The sequence below is a fragment of the Bos indicus genome, chromosome 13 (assembly GCF_029378745.1).
Source record: "Bos indicus isolate NIAB-ARS_2022 breed Sahiwal x Tharparkar chromosome 13, NIAB-ARS_B.indTharparkar_mat_pri_1.0, whole genome shotgun sequence".
NCBI classification, from domain to species: Eukaryota; Metazoa; Chordata; class Mammalia; order Artiodactyla; family Bovidae; genus Bos; species Bos indicus.
Window position 1 is genome coordinate 54,481,777 of NC_091772.1, and position 21,816 is coordinate 54,503,592.

At 59.8% G+C, this 21,816-nt stretch overlaps 1 protein-coding gene across 3 annotated transcripts; it reads right to left on the reverse strand.

Moving 5' to 3' along the window:
- Positions 1–5,099: 5,099 nt before the first annotated feature.
- Positions 5,100–19,622, reverse strand: SLC17A9 (solute carrier family 17 member 9). 3 transcript variants are annotated; one of them, XM_019972063.2, is made up of 13 exons: positions 19,426–19,622; positions 13,677–13,874; positions 13,307–13,446; positions 11,426–11,525; positions 9,981–10,111; positions 9,385–9,481; positions 9,119–9,215; positions 8,445–8,532; positions 7,758–7,792; positions 7,301–7,416; positions 6,656–6,711; positions 6,481–6,510; positions 5,100–6,112 (listed from the first exon to the last, which is right to left on the reverse strand). In XM_019972063.2, the coding sequence occupies exons 1-13, from the start codon at positions 19,482–19,484 to the stop codon at positions 5,949–5,951; spliced, it is 1,311 nt and encodes a 436-aa protein (XP_019827622.1). In that variant the 5' UTR covers positions 19,485–19,622; the 3' UTR covers positions 5,100–5,948. The 3 variants fall into 3 exon arrangements, with proteins under 3 accessions (XP_019827622.1, XP_019827620.1, XP_070657417.1); XM_019972061.2 differs by having other exon boundaries at positions 9,385–9,532; XM_070801316.1 differs by lacking the exon at positions 6,481–6,510 and having other exon boundaries at positions 9,385–9,532.
- Between the last annotated feature and the right edge of the window lie 2,194 nt (positions 19,623–21,816).

Below are 21,816 nucleotides of genomic sequence, written 5' to 3' on the forward strand. Positions count from 1 at the left end.
CAATCCCTGGTTGGGGAACTAAGATCCTACATGCTGCACAGTGTAGCCAAAAAGAAAGAAAGAATTAACCTTGGTGATTTTCACTTCAGAAAAGGAAGCATGGAAATAGAAATGATAAAAACATGAGTGGTCCCAGGGACAGATGACTGATGAATAGGCAAAGCCCAGCAGTAGGGAGATAGTTGGGAGGGGGTGTAGCTCTGGGACCTTCATCACCTGGCTCCTTGGACATGTCTGTGTTCAAATCATCCACTTGGGGCAAAAATACTGGAGTGGGGAGAAGACAGAGAAACCTCCTGAAGTCTCACCAACCTGTGGGGAGAACTCCGGGAAACTATGGTGCTAAGGGTCCTTAGGACTCCGGACTCTGAGGTGCTGCAGCACCGCGAGCGCCTCCCACCCCCGAGCCCCAACCTGGCCAAGCTCATCCTTAGCCAAAGAGAGAAAAAGTGCTGCCTGAACCCAGCTCCACTGTCCCTCAGACAAATGAGGGATGGGCTGCAGGGGGCTGGTCCCCACCTCCTCTGGGAGCAGGACCTGGCTGGGCTGTCACTTACTGATCGCCGTGCCCTGGGGCCTGGAGGGCAGTTAACCGTGTGGCGTCTCCTACTAGTTTAACAGATGGAGAGTCTCAGACGCAGGAGCTGTATGTCCTTCCTGAGCAGGGAGGGTTCTGGGAGCCCCCAGCCTGGGATGCAGGGCCTGCCTGAGCCCAGGGGCCCCTGCAGATGAGGCTGAGGTGGAAATTTGCAGCAGGAGGTCATGGAGGTGGTCTCAGCATCAGTGGTTGGGGAGGGGGCGAGGAGGCGGGGAGCAGGGGAGGAATTGGGGTGCTTTGCTGCTACAACCGAAGCCTCCACCACCCCTTGGGAGCTCTGGAACCTATATTCCTTAGGGTTGTCCCAGCTGAGGCCAAGGGCAGGGCCTCTGTCCCTCCATGCTGGAGAGGGGTCAACCCCAGGAAGGAGACTCAGCTGTGAGCCGCCAGCAACCCCACCCCTTCCATAAGGGGGTCTGAGCAGCCCACAGTACCCACTAGGTCTCCAGGCAGCTTCTCCTGGTTCCTATGGCTCTGGGCTCAGGAAAGGTGGAAGTGGGGGAGCCACACTGTTATGAGCTGAACGAGGTCCCCAAAATTCATATGTTGACATCCTGAACCCCCAGGATTTCAGAACATGACTTTGTTTGGAAATAAGGCCTTTCCAGGCTGGGGATAACTTTAAACCGAGATCCCTAGGGTGGCCCTGATCCAATCTGCTTGTCCTGATAAGAGATTGGGACAAAGACATACATGCAGGGACGAGCCCATGAGGACACGGGGCAGGGTAGGGGGGTCGCCATCCACGTGCACAAGAGAGGGACCTCTGCTGGAACCTCAACCCCAGACTTCCAGCCTCCAGGCCTGCAAGAGGTCTGCTGTCCCAGTCCCGGGTCTGAGAGCTTGGTCCTGCAGCCCCAGGACACCGCCACCTTCACACCTCCCGGGGAGCTGGGCTGTGCCCTGTGCGAAGCCTTGTTCTGTTCACAAAATGTGTCCACACGCATCAGAAGAGAACAGAGACTTGGAGCCCACGATGGGGAGGAGGGCTCAGCCAACTGGCCCGGCGGTCTTCCGTCCTGCCCCAAGGTCTCAGGGCACTGCTTTGAGCCCCCACTTGCAGGACACTGGCCCACAGGGCTGTGCGGACATCACTCTCTGGGCCCTCCTGCCCGGGACCCCTCCTGTGCTGACCTGTGACCCCACAGGACCCCACATGGCCACCGCCTCTGGGCTCAGGGAGGAGCAGCCAGGGCCCTTGGCCTCAGAGGGGCTGGAAGGCAGAGGGTCCCGAAGCCAGAGGACGCCGGTCCCCTGAGGCCTGCACCAGCCTCCTGGCCAGTTTCTTTGAAAATTCAGAGCCTCTTTTGTCTTCCAAAGGTCAAAGGGCCAAGCTTGCCTTTAATTAAAATGCACATCCTTTAATTAAAGGCCCCATAACACATGAAGGGCATCCACTGAAATACGACGTGTGACACAGTCATTTCTCTGCTGTTAATTACTAATTAATGAAGCTATTTCAATTAATAGCTTCCCCACCTCGCTCCCCCTTTGACAGGCCCCGTGCTGGGTGCGTCCTGCAGTCCTGCAGTCTGAAGAGGCTCCTGCCACCTCGCTGAATATTCATGCCACGGCCTCAACGGCCTTCAATTAAACATGATAAAGCAAATTCCCTAAAAGTGTGTTTCTACGTGCAGCTCAGCTCCCTCTGCTGCGGAGGTGGGTAGTGTCTCCACTGTACACGGGAAAGAACTCGGTCCTGGTCCCCAGAGTTGGGGGTGGCCCAACTGCCCAGGGTGGCCCCCGCACCTCCCACCCGGGGAAAGGTGAGCAAGGGGTCCCCAGGGGCAAGTGGGGACCCACAGGGCATTGCTGTCCTAGGGCTGAAGGACAAAGCCAAGGAATGGGGGTGGGGAACCCAGAGGGGTGGGTCTAATTAGCATGCTAATTACAGATATTAAGTGGCTGTTAAAGATGCTGTTTTACAGAAAAGACAGAAAAGAGTCACTTACTGAAGGGGCACCCTACCTGTGGGGGTAGGGGTGGGGGTGGGGACAGAGGGGTGTGGGGTGGGGCACCTAGTGAGGCCTGTGTGGGGCTTTTGGGGTCTAGGACAGGACCTAGGGGGACTTCAACGGCCCTGAGCCCTTCAACATCCTGAGCACCGGAGGGACCCCAGCCCCACCTGAGGCCAGACTTCTGTAGTCCCGAATAGGGGGGGACAGTCCCGCCCCTGAGGACACGTGCGCCCTGGGGAGAGGAGAGGGTGGGGGGAACGGACCTCGGGGCCTCCAACCATGAAGTCCTGCTGGCATGTCATCTTCTTATTAGAAGTGGACACAGAAACCCCGTGTGTGCAGGAGCCCTGGCGGCCAGTGGGAGGGACCCAGACTGGGGGAAAGGTGGTGAGAGAGGGCCCCCACCCCCGGAAGTTGCCCCACGTGCGCACTCCCAGGCCCGGCCACTCCTGGGTCCCCCTCCTGCCTCAGGCTCCAGTCTTGTGCATCCTCACTCCTGGAACATCCTTCCAACTTATCCCTTCCTACGGAGCCGAGGGGCCCGAGCGCCGGTGCACTGGTGGCCAACTGGATCCCTCAGCTCCCAACCTAGCGTCCCAGGGAGGAGCCAGGTCGGCTTCTGGGGGGCCGGGACAAAGCCCTGTCGGACGGCGCCCTCTGTCGGCCAGCTGCGGGGGCAACAACAGCCTGGTCCTCCCAACGCACTTCCTGGCCGCGGGTGGTGCAGGCATAGACGTGTGGCAAACGCGCACGCCCCCCTCCCCCCAACTCCCCGCCTCACACACCCCGAGCACAAATGCACACTCATGGCCCTGGGCATCCAGAGCCCCTCCTCTCGGGAGTGAAGGTACAGCAGGTTTGGTGTCTAGGGTCTGGTGACCCTGCAGAAGCCTGCCCGCTCCCTGCCTGCCCCCCTTTCCCCGCCACTGCACTCAGGGTCAGTGTTGGCTCTGGGATCCTGCCAAGGCCACCCAGGGGTGAGGCCATGTCTGGGCCTCCCTGCACCAGATAACACATGGCCAGGGCCAGGCCTGCCCACCAGCAAATGCTTTCACCTGGAATCCAAGGAGCCCATTCCAGGGCCCAGCATTGGCCTTGGGAAGGGGTGGGGCTGTACCCAGATCCCAGAGGACACTCAGGACCAGGAACAGCCGTGATGGGAGGAGAAGGCCCAGCTGCTTACAGCAGGCCCAGTGCCCCCACCCCGGCTCCTCCCTCTCCTGTCCTGTGAGGCGGTGACAGTGAGGCCGTGACAGAAGTCCAATCAGACTCAGCATCCAGGAGGCCTGGGATCCCAGTTTACATGAGTGCCCTGGGCCCCCATCCCTCAGGACTCAAGCACAGAGACACCAAATGGGATGGCTGTGTTCCCACAGGCAGGGCCATCTCTCTCAGTCTCTCCAAGAGTTTACAGTTCGCTGTGGGTTAAAGGCAAAGAAGAGAGTGAAAGAAGATGAGATGGTTGGATGGCATCATCAACTCAACGGACATGAGTTTGAGCAAACTCCGGGAGATAGTGAAGGACAGGGGAGCCCAGTGTTTCTGCAGCCCATGAGGTTGCAAAGAGTAGCACACGACCGAGTGACTGAACAACCAAAGACAAAGGTGTTATTCTTACTCCCAGGCTTACAGCAGTGAATGCACAGTGCCAAGAGGTAGAAGCAGCCCGTGTCCCCCTGACGGATGAAGACATAAACAAGACATGGTCCATCCATACGATGGAATATTACTTGGACTTAAAAAGGAAGGCAATCCTGGTACATGATCCAGCACGGATGCACAGTGAGGACATCATGTTTCGCGAAATGAGCCGTCATGAAAGGACAAATACTGTAGGACGGGTTCCCAAGAGGGCCTCGAGGGGTCAGTGTCATAGAGACAGAACACAGATGGTGGACGCCAGGGTCTGACAAGGAGGGGACAGTTCTTATTTGGGAGGAGAAAGTCATGGAGGAGATGGGGGTGATGCTTGCCCAACAAGGTAACATACAGCGGCACTCATAAACAGCCACAAGCCCATAGCTGTCCTGCGTCCCGGGTCCTAAGGAGGGCACCCCACTGTGGGAGAACTTTCTGGGCTGGGCTCCCATCTCAGAACAGCACGGCCTGGAATTCCACCTGAAGGTTCTCGTGAAAAACCCCAGCCGAGCAAACAGAAAGGCCTTCATGGTAAATTCATATTCTTGCTGCGTCTCTGTAAACAATCAGGCCAAACCTACAGAGGCCAGACTCACTTTGTAATCGAGAATCTGATTCTTCCCGATCAAAAGCGGGGGTGGGGAGGCTGTCGGGGGAAATCTTTGCTCACATGGAAAATTAGGATTTGTCTGATTCTGGAATCCGCACAGAGGACAGCACCGCCAAGAGGCTCTGACCCAGATGCGCAGACAGGGTCTGTCTGGGGCGGAGCAAGGAAGGCCCACCTCAGAGGTGTTTGCGCATTCGTGTCAGCACCCACATGGGTCAGTGTGTCTGTCTGTTCGTGATGTTTTCCTTGAACAGTTTGTAACACTTTGCTGGTTTCCTCAAATGAATGAAATAAATCTTTAACATGTGTTTATTCTTTTTATAAATAGAGAGTTAAATGACATAATGGTCTTCTTTTTAAATAGTTTAATAGTCATAATTTTTTTAATAGTCATAATTTAAATAAGGCTTTGGTGTGATTTTCCATATTCTCACAGTTTCTTTTTTCTACAGATACATCTTGCAGAGTCTATTATTAATCTGTAAGACAACTGGTCCCTCTACTGTAAACAGGGAGGGAGAAAGACAAGGAGGACAGGGGGTTTCACTGGTTCAGGGTGTGTCCTGCCCAGGAGGGGGGCCCGCACACCCGCACGAGGCACTAGGGGAGCAGGTCCATCAGCAGTGCCCAGGGATTCACAGGAGGGGCACCAGGGACAGGTCCTCTGGGGACACTTGGTTATGTCAGGAGGCAGGGCTGGCTGTTGGGACTAGGGGCCTGTCTGGTGGGTGGGGGCCAGGGATACTGCTAAAGACCCTAGAGTGCACAGGACGGCCCCCTCCAGAGCATGATCTGGCCCCCAGTGCCGAAACACAAAGCCAAGGGGGTTCTGGGGGGAGACTCCAGTTGACCGCCCACCCTGCACCAACATGACCCCAGGGAGGGATGCCCGCATGGGGCACATATGAGTCTACACAGAATAGACTGTGTCTGTCATGAAGCTACTGCTACTAAAGATACTAATCCACCCACACTGAAGTTTCACTAACTGGAAGAAGGGTGCGACCCCCATGGGCAGGGGAAGCAGGCCACACCCCCCTGGGCTGAGGCTCCCTCCCTTTAGGGCCAGGAGCAAAGGGGCCCATAAGCAGGGCCAGGTTCCCTGCTGATGGCCCAAGGTCCTCAGGGATGTAGGTCAGGGAGGCTAGAGGTCCTCATGGGCGGGGCTCAGGTCGACCCGCTGGGCCTTCCCAAACACAAGGAAGGTGCACAGCCCCAGGCTGCTGATGGCGGCCACTAGGTTGAACACAGACGTCCAGGAGCCCGTGGTCTCAATGAGGTAGCCGCCCAGGCACACGCCCACTACACCTGTACCGCAAGAGGGGACAGGCCGGTTGGGGGACAGACAGGCCGGCCTGAGGACAGGCTGTCCAGCCCCTGCGAGGACATTGTGGAGAGAAGCTAGGGGCCCTGAGGGCACCAGCCCTGTCATTGCAATCCAGTCCTCAGCCTCTGAGGACCCGCACATGTGCAGGGGCTCCATGTCACCATGGAAGGCAGGTCTATTCTCGCCCCGTGGCTAGCTCCAGGGTCTGAGCTCCCCGCAACTGCTCTAACACTATGGGACCCTCTGAGGGGTACCACGCCCCATCCTGATGGGTTAAGGCAGAGGGTGAGAGGACACGGAGCGGGGCAGCTTGATACCCGCAGGCAGGGGATCCCAGCCCACCTCTCACCTGCCAAGGCCCCAGCTGTGTTGGCCACGCCTGGAATAGGACAGGGAGAATGAGGATTGGTCAGTGGAAGCCCACTGGAACTCTCCTACAGCCCACCTGCCCGAGGATAGGCCCTAGAGGCCCTGAGCAGGAAGCGGCAGCTACTCCCTATTCAAGGAAGGCCTGTGGTCCTTACCAAACAGAAAGCCGGCACAGGAAGGGGCCAGATCCTGGATATTAACGGAAATGCCACTGCGGGAAAGAGGAGAGAATGAGGGCAAGTGACCACAGGATGGCTGCCAGCCACCACGTCAGCCGTAGCTCTTCTGATCACCTGGATCCCAGAGGCCAGCCAGGCCTGCCCACCACACCAGGAGGTCAGCCCCAGCTCAGCAGTGGTGATGGCACGGGACCCACTCCCAGGATGAAATAAGACGGGAGGCAAGCTTGCTTGAGCGCACACACGCTTTGCTGCCCAATAATTTGGAAAACAACATCAAGTTCCAACTCAGAACAATTCAGAGCTGTTTTCCTGATTAAACCCTGAGCTGCAGTGCAGGTTGGGGGACATGAGGCTGGATCCCCACCTTTGGCTCAGAGGATGCTTCTCAGAGATCAGCATCTCTTCTGCTGGCCCCTCCCCAAACACCGCTTCGTTTTCCCAAAAAGCCTGGGTCCTCACCGGCTCCATTCCTCTTCACTTTGTGGTTCACTCGTGGGGGCCTGTCACTGCCCACCCTCCACGTGCACCACAGATCACAGGGCTCCTCCCCTGCACCCAGGACCCGGGAGCCCAGAGGCGGCATGGGGGGCTCTGGAGGATGAGGCGCCCGGCCCTCACCTGTGGTTGAAGGTCTGGAGGCCAATGGAGGCTGACGCGAAGACCACGGAGTTACAAAAGCTCGACGTGTGGCCCAGACACAGGGCAAAAACACTGGACAGGCCGAGGCCCATCACCTGCAGGAGAGACAAGCGGGGACGCGGCGGGAGCCTTGGGCCTTCCTGGGCTGCCCTGAATGAGAGTGGGTGGGGCTCCCTCTCAGGTTGGGCCTGCCCGGAGGACACGGAACAAGGCTACACTAACCAGCTGGCCATGCTAGTTGCAGCCAGAGAAGCCCCAGTCGATGAGCACTGGGGTTCAGGGAAGGGCCTCAGTCGGCCAGACCAGTCCCCATAGCTGACCCAGGGAGCCCTCCAGCCGCTGTACCACACTGGCCACCTTCTAGGTCAGGGGCCCCAGGAGCAAAACGGTGAGAGCGGGAGAAAGTCGGGAGAGAGCGGTCTCAGGACCTTCCTACCTGCATGAACTTCCGAACGGTGATGGTCCTGTAACCTGGACAGGGGGAGACCAGAGTGTCCCACTGGCCATCTGTGCTGCCCCACCCCCGACGGTATCCAGAGGGGTCCCACCCGACAGGGCCGCAGGGAGAGGAGGGCTGGGCTGGGCTCACGGGGGACAGCCTGCGTTATCTGAGCCACGTGCACACGTGTATGAGTGTGTATGTGTGTGCACTTAGAGGCCGGGCAAAGCAAGTCCCTCAGTGATTACAAAATGTTTTCTTTGTGTTTCTGCAAATTTTCTACTTTTCCCTCAGTGAGTGGGTGGTTCCTTTGGTAATGAGGACAAGACTGACATTTAAGGCCATGTAGGGCAGGGTCGTGGGGAGCCTGCCTGCGAGCGGTCATCCTCAGGGCATGGGTGTGCAGGTCTGTGGTCTGATCCCACCAGGGGGACTGCGTCTAGCACCCAGGTGGGAGAATCGACTGCTCCACGGTGACTATGTCCCCTTCATGGGGAACAGGCTAGGGAGGTGGCAGGCTGGAGGCAGGCATTGGCTGTCAGGCCAGAAGCCGGGCACCAGGGCCCCCGGGGCTGGCTCTCTGGACCGGGGACCCACATCATGGCCAGTCCTCAGGGGTATGGCCTCCTCCTTGCTACAGCGGCACCCAGGAGGGATGCCCCCCTCCCCTCCCCCAGGGCTCACCCTGATTGATGAGATGATCAGAGAGAAGCCCGCTGAGCAGACTGGCGGGAATGGCCACCAGCCAGGGCACCACGTTGAAGACCCAGCCCTGGAGGGAGGGAGTGGAGGGACCTAAGAGGTGTCCAGAATGGGCACCTGGCCATCTGGAGAGGACAAAGGGGTGGGGTGGCCGCTGCCCATGACCACTGCGCAGTAAGTCTCTCTTCTGCCCACAGGCTAGGCCTCCCAGCCCGGCCTCCCAGACCCTAGTCCATCCCTGACACGGACCGAGCACTACTGGTGCTGTCTCCCCTGTGAGAAGGACCTCCCTCGTGCCTCCCCACAGGGTGGGGGCAGAGCTGGGGATTGCGTCCTGCCCAGAGTGTGTGACCCGAAGTTCCTGGTCACCAGACCGGGAGGTCTGGTGGTTGAGCAACTGGGGTGAAGCCAGCCAGGCTGACTGCAGGACATCTGTGCCCACATCAGGAACCCTGCATACCCCCCAACCCCAGGAAGGACTGTCCACAGTGGGGTGGGCAGACAGGGCAGCAGCTGGGCCTCTCCTGTGTGCACCCAGGCTCTGGCACTGAGCCACACGGTGTCAGAACTGCCAGAGCCTGGGTGGAAGGAACCCAGCTCTCTGCACATGCCTTGTGGTGCCCCCCACCCTACGAGCTGCCTGGTGGCCAACCCACCTTGGAGCTGGGGAAGGTCTCCTTAAAGAAGGTCGGCAGCCAGGAGAGGAGGATGAAGAACGAGCAGGCCGCAGATAGCTGGGAGATGATGGCTGCCCTGGGAGGTGGGCGCCAGGCTCAGCATCCACACTTGGAGCCCGTCCCCACACCAGGGTGGCCAGGGGCTGAGAGTGGGGAGCCCAGAGTGGAGCTGCCTCCATGCCGGCTGCTCCCCTGCGGTGGTGGATCCAGGTCCCCAAACCCTGTCCCCCCAACAGCCCGCTCACCAGACAGAAGGCTTTCGGAAGAGCTGTCTCCAGGGCACCTTGGTGTGTCTAGACACGGGCAGGCCTTGCGCCAGGATGCCCAGGGCCAGGATGAGATCTGAAGGGGGAGGCAGGTCCACGTGAAAGCCATCCAGGTGGGAGGATGGACCTGTTCCCAGAGACCAGATGCTGGGGGCAGCCTGTGGGCCCCTGGCTGTGTGTGGGGGCTGTATACCCTCTCTGCCAGTGCCTGGGCTCAGCAGCACTTGCCTTCGGGGGTAGACATTAGTGCTGACCATCTGTCCCCCGAGCCCTCAAACCTCCCAGGCCCCACTCCTGTCACCGGAGGCCGCCACTTCCCCTGCAGACTGCCTGTGCCGGCTGAGTGGCCCCTGCACGTCTGCATTCATCCAAGAGTCCCCAGACTTGACCATAGCCCAGATGAGACTCAGGGAGTAGGCGTCCTCTCTACCTGGAGCATCCTTCTCTGGAGGGCAGAGCCACAGCCCCGGGTCACTGGGCCCACCTGCTCTCGGGGTTCAGTGGCCCCTCCCTGGAGGGGACGAGGCACCAGGAGTGCACCAGGCCTCCCAAGCTCCCCAGGGAGTGGCACGTACCTCTCTCACTCAGGAGACACCTGTACACGTAACCCACCCACAGCAGGGTGAGTCCACCCGAAAAGTAGAAGACACTCGGCCAGCCGTACCAGTCCAGGAGCAGGGAGCCCACAGCCCCGGTCACCAGTGTCCTGCAAAGACAGTGGGCGTGGCCAGAACCCTCGCTTCACTGGGGCCAAAGCTGCCTCTTGGACCCCACCCTGTGTAAGCTGAGTCCCTGGAAAACAGGGCACCCTGTCATCTGTGAGCAGCTGCCCAAGAAGGCAGGGTCTGTGCGGGATGCTAGGGGTGCGAGCTGGCAGGGCATTCTGATGCCATGGGCCAGGGTGGACTCAGGCACAGCCACGCAGCCATGACATGGCACAGGGGCCCTGCTTTGTTCTAGGATCTCCCTACTAGGCCTTCAGTTGGCCCACATTTGCATGTGAATCTTTTTAAAATAAAAAAGGCAATGAGAAGACAGTGGTGACAAGAATTCGCTGATATAAAACCTCCACACTGTTTTCAGCTCCTTGTTATCAGAGAGAATGAAATTTCAAAAAGACTTCTAAACGCAGAAACAACCTCCAAACCCAACTGCCTCCCTGTGTCCTGCTGATCCTGTGTCCTGGGGGCCTCCCTGCCACAGGCTGGCCTGTCTGTCCAGGAGCTTCTCCCCACTGCCCCTCGTCTGCCAAGGCTCGACCAGGAGATGGTTAAAGAAGAAAAAAGAAGGAAAAAGCTTCCCACCAAGGCCCGTGGAGGCTGTCTTCTGCTTTGAGCCTCCATTTCCCCATCTGAGGGGAGGGGGCTGGGCATGGTCTCTCCCTGTGTCTCCCTTCTACCTGCTCCCACCCAACAGGTCCAGGTCACCCAGTGAGACGGGATTTCAGATGCACTATGAACCTTTCTTGGTGTGACTTGTTTCATACTGCTTCTCTGAAATTCACGTTTCACTGGGCACCCAGGGTTTCCATCTGGGCAGCTCCCAGCACCCCCACAGGCACCCCTGGCCCCTTTGCAATCTTGCCTGGAACTCGGCAGCAGTGAAGTGAAGCCCTGAACCCAGGGGTTGTGAAGCCCCATTAGGACAGCAAGACACCCCACGGAGGGTCTGGTGCTCTGGGGGACATGCAGTGGGGAGGGACACAGGATCAGATCTGTCATGACTGGACCACGATGGGTGCCCTCTAAAGCAAATGCAGGCCACCTCCCCCATGGGGACGGCCCCCATCCAGTTCTGTCAGTGCAGAAGGAAGGGAATATAAGTGGGCAAGAGCCCCAAAGCCCACTTCATCTGCCACTGGCCCCAGGGGGACAGAGCAAACACAGTGGTGGCGGCGGGGTGGCTGGGCAGCAAGTGCCTCCAGGAGCAGACCCTCCATGTGTCACCATCACTGAACCTGAATCGCCCTGTGGCATTCACACGAGTGGCCTGTCCCCACAAGCCCCAGGCTGGGACTTACCCGAACTGGGAGCCGGCCCCCACAGTGCTGTAGGTGAAGGCTCGTTCACTCTCCCGCACCTTCTGGGACAGCAGGCTGGTCAGTGCAGGGAAGTAAACCCCTGGGGCAGGTGGAAAAGGAAGGGGCCATGTGGAGCTGTGTCCCAAGCCAGCTGGCCCACGAGGCCCACCAGGGCAGCAGGTCGAGGCATGAGAGATGGGCTGGAAGCACCAGGGGCTCTGGGTGATTATCCAAGCCCAGGTCTCCTTCTTCCTTGCATCACCCCCGGGACAGTGGATGTGGGCTTTTCCTGACACTTGGCTAAGGAGACACTCAGCTGGGGCGGTTGGCGGGGTGCGGAGGGGGCCTACGCCAGCTCTCAAGGCCACAGGGCTTCAGAGTCCTGGCACCGACACGGGTGATCATGCACACACGTGACAAGTGCACACACTAACACACATGGTGCACAAATGTCAGGTGGGACCTGAACGGCCTTGAGGGACCACAGCGCCGGGTCCTGGCTGCGACACTGCCCTGTAGCTATGGGATACGTCACTGCAGGGAGGTGGGGGGTGCGGGGGGCAGCTCGGGGCCTCACTGCACCTTGCACTGCAACTTCCTGTGAAGCCATAATTATTTCAAACTTTAGTTTTGGGAAAAAAAAAAAAACTGTACTGGGGGCCTGCAACTCTTGCCTGTTACACTGGGTTTTTCTGCAAAAGCACCCAGGAGAAGCTCAGAGGCTGGGCACTGGTACAGGACATGGTCCCCACCTTCCCTTTGGGACCCAGCACTGCCCCCACCAAGTGCTGGTCACTCAGGGTGAGAACTGCCCCTGGACCCCTGGTCTTTTCACTGTAACAGGCCACACAGAGAAGTCCTTCCATCTCCGAGGAGGATGGGGAGAAACAGCTGAGCTGACGGCCGTCCAGCCGGGTGCCCAGTGGGCAGTTCCCAGCCAGGTGTCACACAGCTCAGTCCTGCCTCAGCTGCAGGACAGACAGTACTAGCCATGGTCACTGGGGTGAGTTGGAAGGAGCGCAGGTGCTGGACTGCCTGGAGCACGAGGACCACCTGCAGGCTGGGCTGATGGGGCTGATCAGGAAGCAGGTAGAGGCCCAGTCCAGGATGTCTGGGATCCTGGGGGTGTGGGCTGGAAGCAAGCCCACCCCCGGCCTGGGCTCTGGGAAGCGGGAGATATGGTAAGGAAGGGGGTGTATCCTGTCAGATGCCAGGCTGGGGTAGGGCAGGAGCTCGGAAGGTCATCCCACCCCCGGAGGGAGGGCGTGAGACCCTGCCACCAACTCCCCCTGCCCCCCGGAGGTCTTTGAGGAGGCCTCTCTCCAGAAGCGTAATGTCCCCAAAGCATGAGACCCAGAGGTCTTGGGAATGCTGGCATCCCTCTGCCCGCTGGCCCAGCCAGCATGGGTGTGGCCTCCAACTGGGCACACCCCTGTGGTGGAGTTGACAGCACCACGAGGCGGCCTGGTGGCCACCAGATTCCTGGAGCAGACTTTGTGGCAGGAGGACATGTGACATTAGAACGTGCCAGCCAGCCTGTGAAGTGACTCTAGAAAACAGAAAGTGCTTGGGTGCTACGGCATCAGAGCACAAACACAGGGGCAGGGATGTGAGACAGAGCTGGCTGCGCGCCAGTGGGAATGGTCCTCCGCTGACCACCTGCCCCACCAGGAGCAGCCTCACCAGCAACAGCCTTCGGTGTTAATGCACCCTCTGTGATCTGGGGCAGAGTTTGAGGCATACCATACACAGGGCCCCACACGAGGACACGTATGCTTGCTCAGGAGCACCTGCCTGAATACCCGCCCATATATACAGGTACACACGCACACACTCACATGTGCACACAATCCCTTGCTCTGCTGCGCTTGGGCCCCCTACCTTGGAGCAAGCCGGTGAGGATGCGAGAGAAGGTCATGAAGGCCAGGTGGGCGCTGCCAAGGTGCGCGAGCAGTGGAGTGGCCACGGTGATGAAGCCCCAGGCAGAAGCCGAGAGCAGGATGACCTTCTCGCCGCCGATCCTGCAAGGGGAACAAGAGGGTGGCCATGAGGAACCGCGCAGCCAGGTTGCCAGGATGGGCCAGACTAGGGGATCCTGCTGAGGAGCAGGCGGGGTCCCCAAGGAGCCAAGCACCCCGAGACAGCTGAGTGCTGGCCCAGCCCACCCCAACTCGGACCTCGGGTCTCCCAGTCCCCACATTCCCTCCCTAGGAGCCCCCTCTCCCAGCCTTGCCTGGGGGGCGGGGATTACCGGTCCCCCAGGTGGCCGCCCACCACCTGAGTCAGGCAGTAGCCCCAGAAGAAGCTGCTGAGCACGACGCCGGCCTCTTTCTTGTTCCAGCCGAAGTCCTGGCTCATGGAGGCGGCGCAGACAGGCATGCTGACGCGGGCGCAGTAGAGCAGGCACGTGCCCAACAGCAGTGTCCCTGTCCATACCTGGCACTCAGGCCTGGGGAGAGAGAGGCTGATGTGAGGGACAGCTCGGCCACCTCTTGAACACCCACCTATCCATGTCTGGTGACTCCTGGGAGGAACAGGCAGATGCTAGAAATGACGCATGAGGTCCCTGAAACAGCGGAGGTGGGAGCACACAGTGGCTAGTGAGGGCAGTGAGCTGCGGTGGGGGAGATCCAGTGCTCCAGGACACGGGCACTCGGTGGACCAAGTGTAACCTGCCAAGGGGGCAACGGGCTGGCACGAGGACCCCAGTTGAGGCAGAGAGGGGGTAGGAGCAGTGCCCCTGCAAGGCCCCCAGGAAAGCTGGGTCTGCTCAGCAGGGGACAGGGGAAAGTGGTGTGAGATGGCCAGCATGCCGTGGAGGCCAGAGGGCCCTTGGAGGAGCCTGGGCAGTAGGGAGGCAGCCCAAACCTCCTAGGAAGGTTGCCAGACAATATCCACATGGGGACTGTCCTCCAAACTCCTGGCCAGAACTCCTCAATTATCAGTCACCAAATCAGGAGAAGCCAGAGACAGGAGCCCAGGGACTCAGCGCCTATGGGACCCTGGTCCAAGGTGGGGTGGGAAGAGGCATCCCAGGACATCAGGGGGAAGTGCAGGACCCAAGCAAGTGTGGCTTGGTGGCAGTACTGTCCACGGCAGTCCACGGATAGTGACAAATGGACACTGATCTGGGATGTGAAAGGGGGACTCTGGTGTGGAGCACAGGGAAGTCTTTACTGGCTTCACGGTGGCTCTGTAAATCTGTGCGTGCATACTAAGTCACTTTAGTCACGTTCAACTGTTTGAGACCCTACTTTGGGACTGTAACCCTCCAGGCTCCTCTGTCCATGGGATTCTCCAGGCAAGAATACTGGAGTGGGTTGCCAGGCCCTCCTCCAGAGGATCTTCCTGATCCAATCTACAACTGCTCTTAAAAATGAGAGAGGGGTGGTGGGACTTTTAAATGAGAGAGAGAAGAGCCTCAGTGCCCTTTCTGTGGGGGGAGGGGGGGCACCACTAGTGACTTGTGATGTCTTTGTGCAATGTGGAGACATCCCCTGCAGGGGTCACAGCAGTGGGGAGTTCAGGAGCGGGGAGGCCTTGAGGCAACCTTGGGGTGCCTTGGGGATACTGCATACACCTGGGCTCACCTGCCTAACTTGGGCAAGGGTTCTCCTGGGGCAGGGGTGAGGTGGGGGGAGGTCAGGAGAGTGGGGAGGCCTTGAGGCAGCCTTGAGGGGGTGTCTTGGGTGTCCTGCTTACACCTGGGCTCACCTGCCTAACTGGGGTAAGGGTTCTCCTAGAGCAGGGGTGAGGTCGGGGGGCGGGGGAGTGAGATGCTGCTCAGGTTGTGGGGAGGAGACAGGGCAGAGGCTTCAAGTCTGCCCCCCCGCACCCCCAGGCCTGGCGGAAAGGGGCCAAGGCATCAGTGCTGTAGGGCCTTGGGCAGGCCACTGGGCAGGCAAGGTCAGCAGGAGTGCATGGGCAGTTCTCAGAACAGTTTAGTTCAGTTCAGTCGCTCAGTCATGTCTGACTCTTTGCAACCCCATGAACTGCAGCATGCCAGGCCTCCCTGTCCATCACCAACTGCTGGAGTCTACCCAAACCCATGTCCAAGAGAGGGAATTCCCCTGTGGTCCAGTGATCAGGACTCTGGAGTGGTGGGTGGGGGGGTGGGAGGTGGGTTTCAATCCCTGGTCGGGAAACTGAGATCCCACAAGGCATGCAGTGGCATCGCCAAAAAAAAAAAAGGAACAGAGGACGGCAGGGACCTCAAACCTGGCAGATGAGCCAGGACCCTGGAGTCTCAACCTGGTGCCCCAAGCCCATTCAAACCTTTGAACCCCTGTCTGGACCTGGCAGGGGCTCCCTCGGCTGCCTCGCTGGGCATTGACCTGAAAACAGCAAGAGGGGCCAAGGGCAGCAGAAGCTTGGGCTCCATCTATGGACACGGGGGCAGACCCCCTCCCTGTGGCATCCCCCCAGGCTGAGGCCGCCTTGGAGGACAGTCCAGGGTAAGGACAGGACCGGCCCTGGGAGGGCCAGAGCACTTTCCTGGACGCCTCCCAGGAGTAAGAGACCTCAGAGGCCCTGAGTGCAACTTTGTGCCCTGAACCAGTGGGCGTCACGCGCACCAGGAGCCTGGTAAATGGGCACTATGGGCCATGTCCATTATCTCCAGGTCAGGGCCACTGCCACCTGGGGAAAATGCAGCCACGTTGCGGGGGGAACACAGGCCCAGCCACCGGGCCTCCTGAGCTTCAGTTTCCTCGGTGAAAATGGGCTTGTTCCCCTGACGCCTGTTTCCTTCACAGGTCAGTGACTAGCAAGGTGACTGCCAGCACCCGAAGCCTCAACAAGGAGCCATTGACTGGGGGGGTGGGGCCGGGGGAGCCTTGGAAACAGCATCCACCTCCTCCCAGCATTTCTCCCCCAACCCCATTCCGCTCACCCTGGCAACTTGGTGCACTTTCCCACAGGCCGGGAAACGAGATGGGGAGCCTTTCTGTGTCTCAGGCTTGCAGAGGCCCTGGGTGGGGGGAGGCTCAGGGCCACATCATCCAGCTGCTGCCCCCACAGCTGGAGGCTGTGGGGTCCTGCAATCCCACCAGTGGAGACAGACCTCCGCTCGAGGGGACTTGAGGGGCATAAGCCCAGCCTGTTTCCCCAGAGGGTTGTGTTTGCCAGTTAGGAGTCTGGGAATTACCATCCAAAGTGCTGTTAGCTCTGGACGAAGGGAATGGTCTGATGTGATGAGCAACTCTCCCAAGGAGACACTTGGGTGCACTCTGGGCCCCAGCCTGACTAGGGGAGACCCCCTTTCCCTGGGCCTCAGTTTCCCTGGGTGCACTGGACCACAGATTTCACGCTGCGTCTCTGGGTGCCCTGAGGAGGGGCAAGGATGGGGCTCCTGGGCAGTACTCTGTGGCAATTTGCATTTTATATTAGAGCTTCCTATGAGTCCAGTGGGAAAGTGTTCTGTGCTGGAAGGCCCGCCGTTCTACACTCCCAGGAGCCATCCACTCGACTGGTTGGGGGCAGGTGCCCCCTTGGAAACTGCCTAGTGATCAGGGAGAGGCCATAGTGCCCCCACCTTCCTTCCTGGTTGGCAAAGTGTGACTGGAGTGACTCAGAAGTGGGGATAGCAGCACAGTGGCTGATGGGGCGTGCCCCTCTCAAGAGGCAAAGCAGGGGCAGAACCCCACAGGGCAGGTTGAGGACTCTCCTGGGGCCTAGTGGCCCCAAATGCTAATTTTCTTTACAGAACCAGACTGTGAGTGGGATGTCAGGGTAGGACAGGGGAGGGGCATCAGGAAGGCCAAGGAGGCCACAGGAGGCACTGGCTCAGTGACCCCCAGAGGAGCTCAGGGACTGTCTCCTCTGCGGCTCCAACCATGGAAATGATACCTCCAGTCCCCCCTCTTGCCCCTGCTTTCCTAGCCCGGCATGGCAGGCCAGCCGGCAGGAGCGGGCAGAGGACTGCTGAGTACAGGTGCATGAGCCTCAGAGGTTGGCGCAGGGTGACCTCCACAGCCTACAGGTGAGCCCTGCAAACCCAGGCGCAGGGGAGCAGGGCTTCTAACTTCCCCGAACAGCCATAGCCGGAAGGTGCCTTTAAAAAGGAAGCTTTGTTCCTTTCTGTGGCCAAAGCTACGAAGGGTCACCTGCATAGATGGGACCGCGCCCCCCAGCACACCTGCCCCTCCTTTGGATGCAATTTGCCAGCGCTCCAGGAGCCTGGTTCTGTTTGCTCTCTGGGTGGGAAGTCCAGCTGGAAACTGGGGAAAGCCGGCTGAGACTAGCCTACTCTGGAAGGCTGACAAGGCACCGAGAGGTCAGGAAAGGCATCAGCTTCCAGATCACTGGTTGGCCCTGAGCTTAAGGTGCCAGAATGGGGACCCCCCACAGAAGCTGGGAGGCCGGGTGCTATGGGCTTCCTCCTAGGGCCCTGGAGGACCCGCAGCCTTGTCCCTGAGCTGGCAGGCAGTGCTGCTGGCCGGGCAAAGGGACATCCTCCACAGGTGCTGGGGACACAGAACCAGCAAGTCTGCTGGTGCAGGTGACCCAGATGTGGCGACTGATCAGAACGCCAGACCCAGAATCCTGGTCTCCGGCAGGGCTTGCTGGGAACACGTAAGGTCATGACAGGATCAGCCATAAAAAGTCTGAAGACCTTCATCCCTTCACTCTGCCCAGTCCAGAGTCTCGTCCATGCCCTCAACTTTTCTAGAAACTTCTGCTTCCTGCCAAAGGCCCCCATGCCTGAGAAGCACCCATGGTTGAGCAAACACAAGGTCACGTGGACCCTTGATTCAGAAAAGGGAACTGTGCCTGCTGCTGGGGACAGAGGGCAAGGGCCAGAGAGAAGCGGGGCTGAGGCTGCCGGCTGCCCTGTCAGGTGTGTCCCAGGAACGGCCCTGCCTCTGGGTGGTCCACACGGCAGTCAGCAGCCGCACAGTCGCCACAACCCTTTGTCACAGTTCTCATCACCTTTATCCACACAGGGTATGCACCACTCCACCCAGGACCCTGCTGCCTGCCTGGAGGCGCTCCTTTCTAAACTAGGCAGGGAGGGAAGGAGGTGGTGAAGGCAAAGGCAGACTGTTAGAAAGCAACAGGACTCTCTAGAAGCTCCAGCCCTCTGCCCAGCCGCCTGCAAAGCTCCTGTCACTTGGGTTGGCTTCTGGGTCAGGGCTCCTGGGTCAGCTTGAGGGAGGAGGCCTCGCCTAGACAACCAGCAGGGTGGGGAGGGAGCAGGTGAGTGGGAGGCAGGTACACCCAGTGGGCAGCCCTCCTGGGCACCTGGCACCTGGTGAGTGATTTGGGCTCTTGAGCTTCCCCGTCCCTGGGCCCTGTCCCCAGGGAGCCCTTGGCTCCCCAGGTCTTCCTGTGACTGGCTCTGGGAGGCTGGGGAAGGGGAAGGCACAAGGCAGGCCCACAGGATGCAGAAGTGGAGGTGAACCGGCCCTGGAAGCAGGGCCAGTTCAGGGGAGGCAGGGGGATGTCAGGGGAGGCAGGGCCTGACGTTCATGACTTGGGGACCTCAGCCCCCCAGAACCGGAGGGGATCCTCTTGCTCGCTCCTGGTCACTGTGTGAGTCACGCTGCGGGGCGGAGCCCCCAGCCCAGGGCCATGACCTGCCCAAGGTCTCCCTGTGCGGTAAACCCCCACCCCCGGGGGACCTTGTGTGCATCACACAGCTGGCACAGAAGGCAGGGGTCAGTGTCTGCTGCAGGTTCCAGCGTAGCCCCCTGCCCCCAGCCCACTGACTGCGCACCTACAGGCGACCCTCAGGTGGGTGGGCACAGGTCGGGGCTGGGGCCTGTCAACGTGTGTGGTCGTGAGCTGGGAGGCCCTGCCCCCAGCCCTCCCATCCCACCAAGACCCGACCTGGACTGCAGAGAGCAGACAGGGCACTGGGGAACCGGGCCCTGGATGGAAGGGAGGCAGCAGGGAGGTACGTGGCCCCTAGGCGGAGCAAAGGTGCCGCCGGCGGGAGCTGTCTCCACCCAGGACGCCCGCACCCTCCCCTGACCATCCCCCGAAGCGCTCGGCCTCACCTGGACCACTGGGTGTCCTCCGCCGCGTCCCTGCGGGTCTCGTCTGGGGGCGGCTGCATCGGGCGTGGACGGCGCGGGCGCAGCGTGTCCGGGGCCGCTCCCGCCCGGCCCAGCCACCGGGCAGCGCCGCCCAAGTCCACGTGTCAGTCCCAGCGGCGCTTCCGTCCGGCGCGCTCCCAGGACTTGTCGCCCCCGGACGGCCACCGCGGGGGGCGGGCGGGCAGGGCGGGGCCCGCAACTCGGTACCCGCCCCACTCACATCCGTCGGGGAGGCCGGGCCTGGCGCTCCCGCGGGCGGGGTAGACCCCTGCGCGCCCCGGGGCCTCCTCGCGGCTGCCGCGGACGTCCGGGACAGACGGCGAGGGCGCTTCCCCTGCAGCCAGCCGGAAGGATGGGGCTCTGGAGGGGCTGAGCCGGCGGTGATCCTGGCGGGCAGCCTGCATGCCGGGGCCTTCTCACCTCGCAGGGCTGTGCACACCTCGGGTGAGAGTTGGGGTTGGTCTCACCCACTGCAAAGGGAATAAGACTGGAAGGGAACCAGTTTCAAAATGGGTCTTTGAAGGTGGGCTCTGGCCCCGGGACCCTGGAGCAGCAGGGGGAAGGAAGCCTGGCGATCCAGAGCCCACGGAGGAGACCGTGTTCTGACTCCTGTCAGGTGCCAGGCCCCGCCCTCGGATCCCCGGATCCTCGCTCTTGGGGGGATTCTCATGACTTCAGAAGCCTTGACGCCCAGGGGTGGTGGGCACAGCCACAGAGAGGCAGCAAGTGGAATTCTGGGCAATTCTGCCTCTCCCAGGTACTTGCTGCCTCTTCACACACCCACAACCCCACCTCCACCCCACCCCCCCGGATCCATCCTCCACATGGCAGCCTGGTGAACCTGGCCAGGTCACACAAGGAGGAGGCCCTCTGAACAAAACCTAAAACGCCCTACCCCTTGGCCTTGGCCTTACCCCTCCCCCAGCTCCTTCTGTGCAGTGGTGCTCACCGCAGGCCTGGCTTGCCCTGCTCCACACATGCTAGCAGCAGACGGCACTTCTTCCACCCATACGATGCTCAATGGGACAGAAAGACGGTGTGGAGAGAGCAGTGCTCCCCCAAATAACCCAGGACTGAGGAAAGTGTGATAATCCTTGCTAAATTCTACCTGGCAGCTCACTGCCACCCACTGCCCCAGGAGCTTTGATGATGATTTTAAAAATTTATTTTTGGCTGCATCGGGTCTTTTTTTTAAAAAAAAGTCTATTTACTTTAGGCTGTGCTGGGTCTTTGTTGCTACACAGGCTTTTCTCTAGTTGTGATGAGTGGGGGTTACTCGTCATTGTGGTGCGTGGGCTTCTCATCGCGGTGGCATCTCTTGTGAAGCACAGGCTCTAGAGCATGCAGGCTTCAGTAGTTGTGGTGCTTGGGCTCAGTAGTCATGGTTCCCAGGCTCTGGAGCACAGGCTCAATAGCTGTGGTGCACTCACTTAGTTGCTCTATGGTATGTAGGATCTTCCTGGATCAGGGATTCAACCTGTGTCTCCTGCATAGGCGGGTGGATTTTGAATCAATGAGTCACCAGGGAAGCCCTGCGTTGAGTCTTAGCTGTGGCACGCAGGATTTCTCACTGCAGTACACAGACTTCTCTCTAGTTGCGGCACGCAGGCTCAGCAGCTGCAGCACATGGACTTCCTACTCACCCCACAGCCTGTGGGATCTTAGTTCCCTGGCCAGGGATCAAACCTGTGTTCCCTGCATTGGAAGGTGGATTCTTAACTACTGGACCACCAGGGAAGTCCCTGATGGTGATTTTATATGAAAACCTAGAGCTGTACCATGGGGAACATTTGTCATTTGCTTACCTCCTGGAGCTGTGCATGAACAAAACACAGAAAGGAAACCGAGAAGGCAGGGAAGGGTGGCTTCTGCCATGGGATGGGCTGGGAAGTGTCCCTGCCAAGACCTGTGCATCAAGTCTGAGAGCAGAGAATGAGCAGGGCATGTGGGTGGGGTGGGCAGAGGTCCAGGGCAGCTCCAGGACCACAAGGAGCCTGGTGGGTGAGGGGACAGGAAGGGGGACAAAAGCAGTGGGGAAGGGCAGGCTCATGGGTCTTGGTGGTCAGCTAGAGACCAGCCAGGGCTCTGACACTGGAAGCCCCAGAGGGTCACAGAATCACCCTGGCTGCTGTGAGGACCACTCAGGGTGGCCAGGGCAGAGGCAAGGAAGGACAGGCCACTGCAGTACTCCAGGCCCAAGGTGAGAAAGCTTTGGCTAGTGGGGAACAAGAGGTGGAGGGTTGCTCGAAATGCACAGAGGCCAATGGAGGGCCAGAGGTGAGCATCCGACCCCTTCCTGAGCCTCTGAGCTGGACGGGCCATCCTCCATGAGGCAGAAGATCTGGGTGTCAG

What these genes read in the sequence shown, in the direction of transcription:
- SLC17A9 (XM_019972061.2), bottom strand. Translation starts at nt 19,484, where the DNA reads ATGCAGCCGCCCCCAGACGAGACCCGCAGGGACGCGGCGGAGGACACC. An exon ending in GGGGCCGGCTCCCAGTTCGG is followed by an intron (nt 10,112 to 11,425) that starts GTAAGTCCCAGC and finishes CTGTCTTTGCAG; the next exon opens with GACACTGGTGACCGGGGCTG. An exon ending in AGACCTTCCCCAGCTCCAAG is followed by an intron (nt 8,533 to 9,118) that starts GTGGGTTGGCCA and finishes CCCTCCCTCCAG; the next exon opens with GGCTGGGTCTTCAACGTGGT.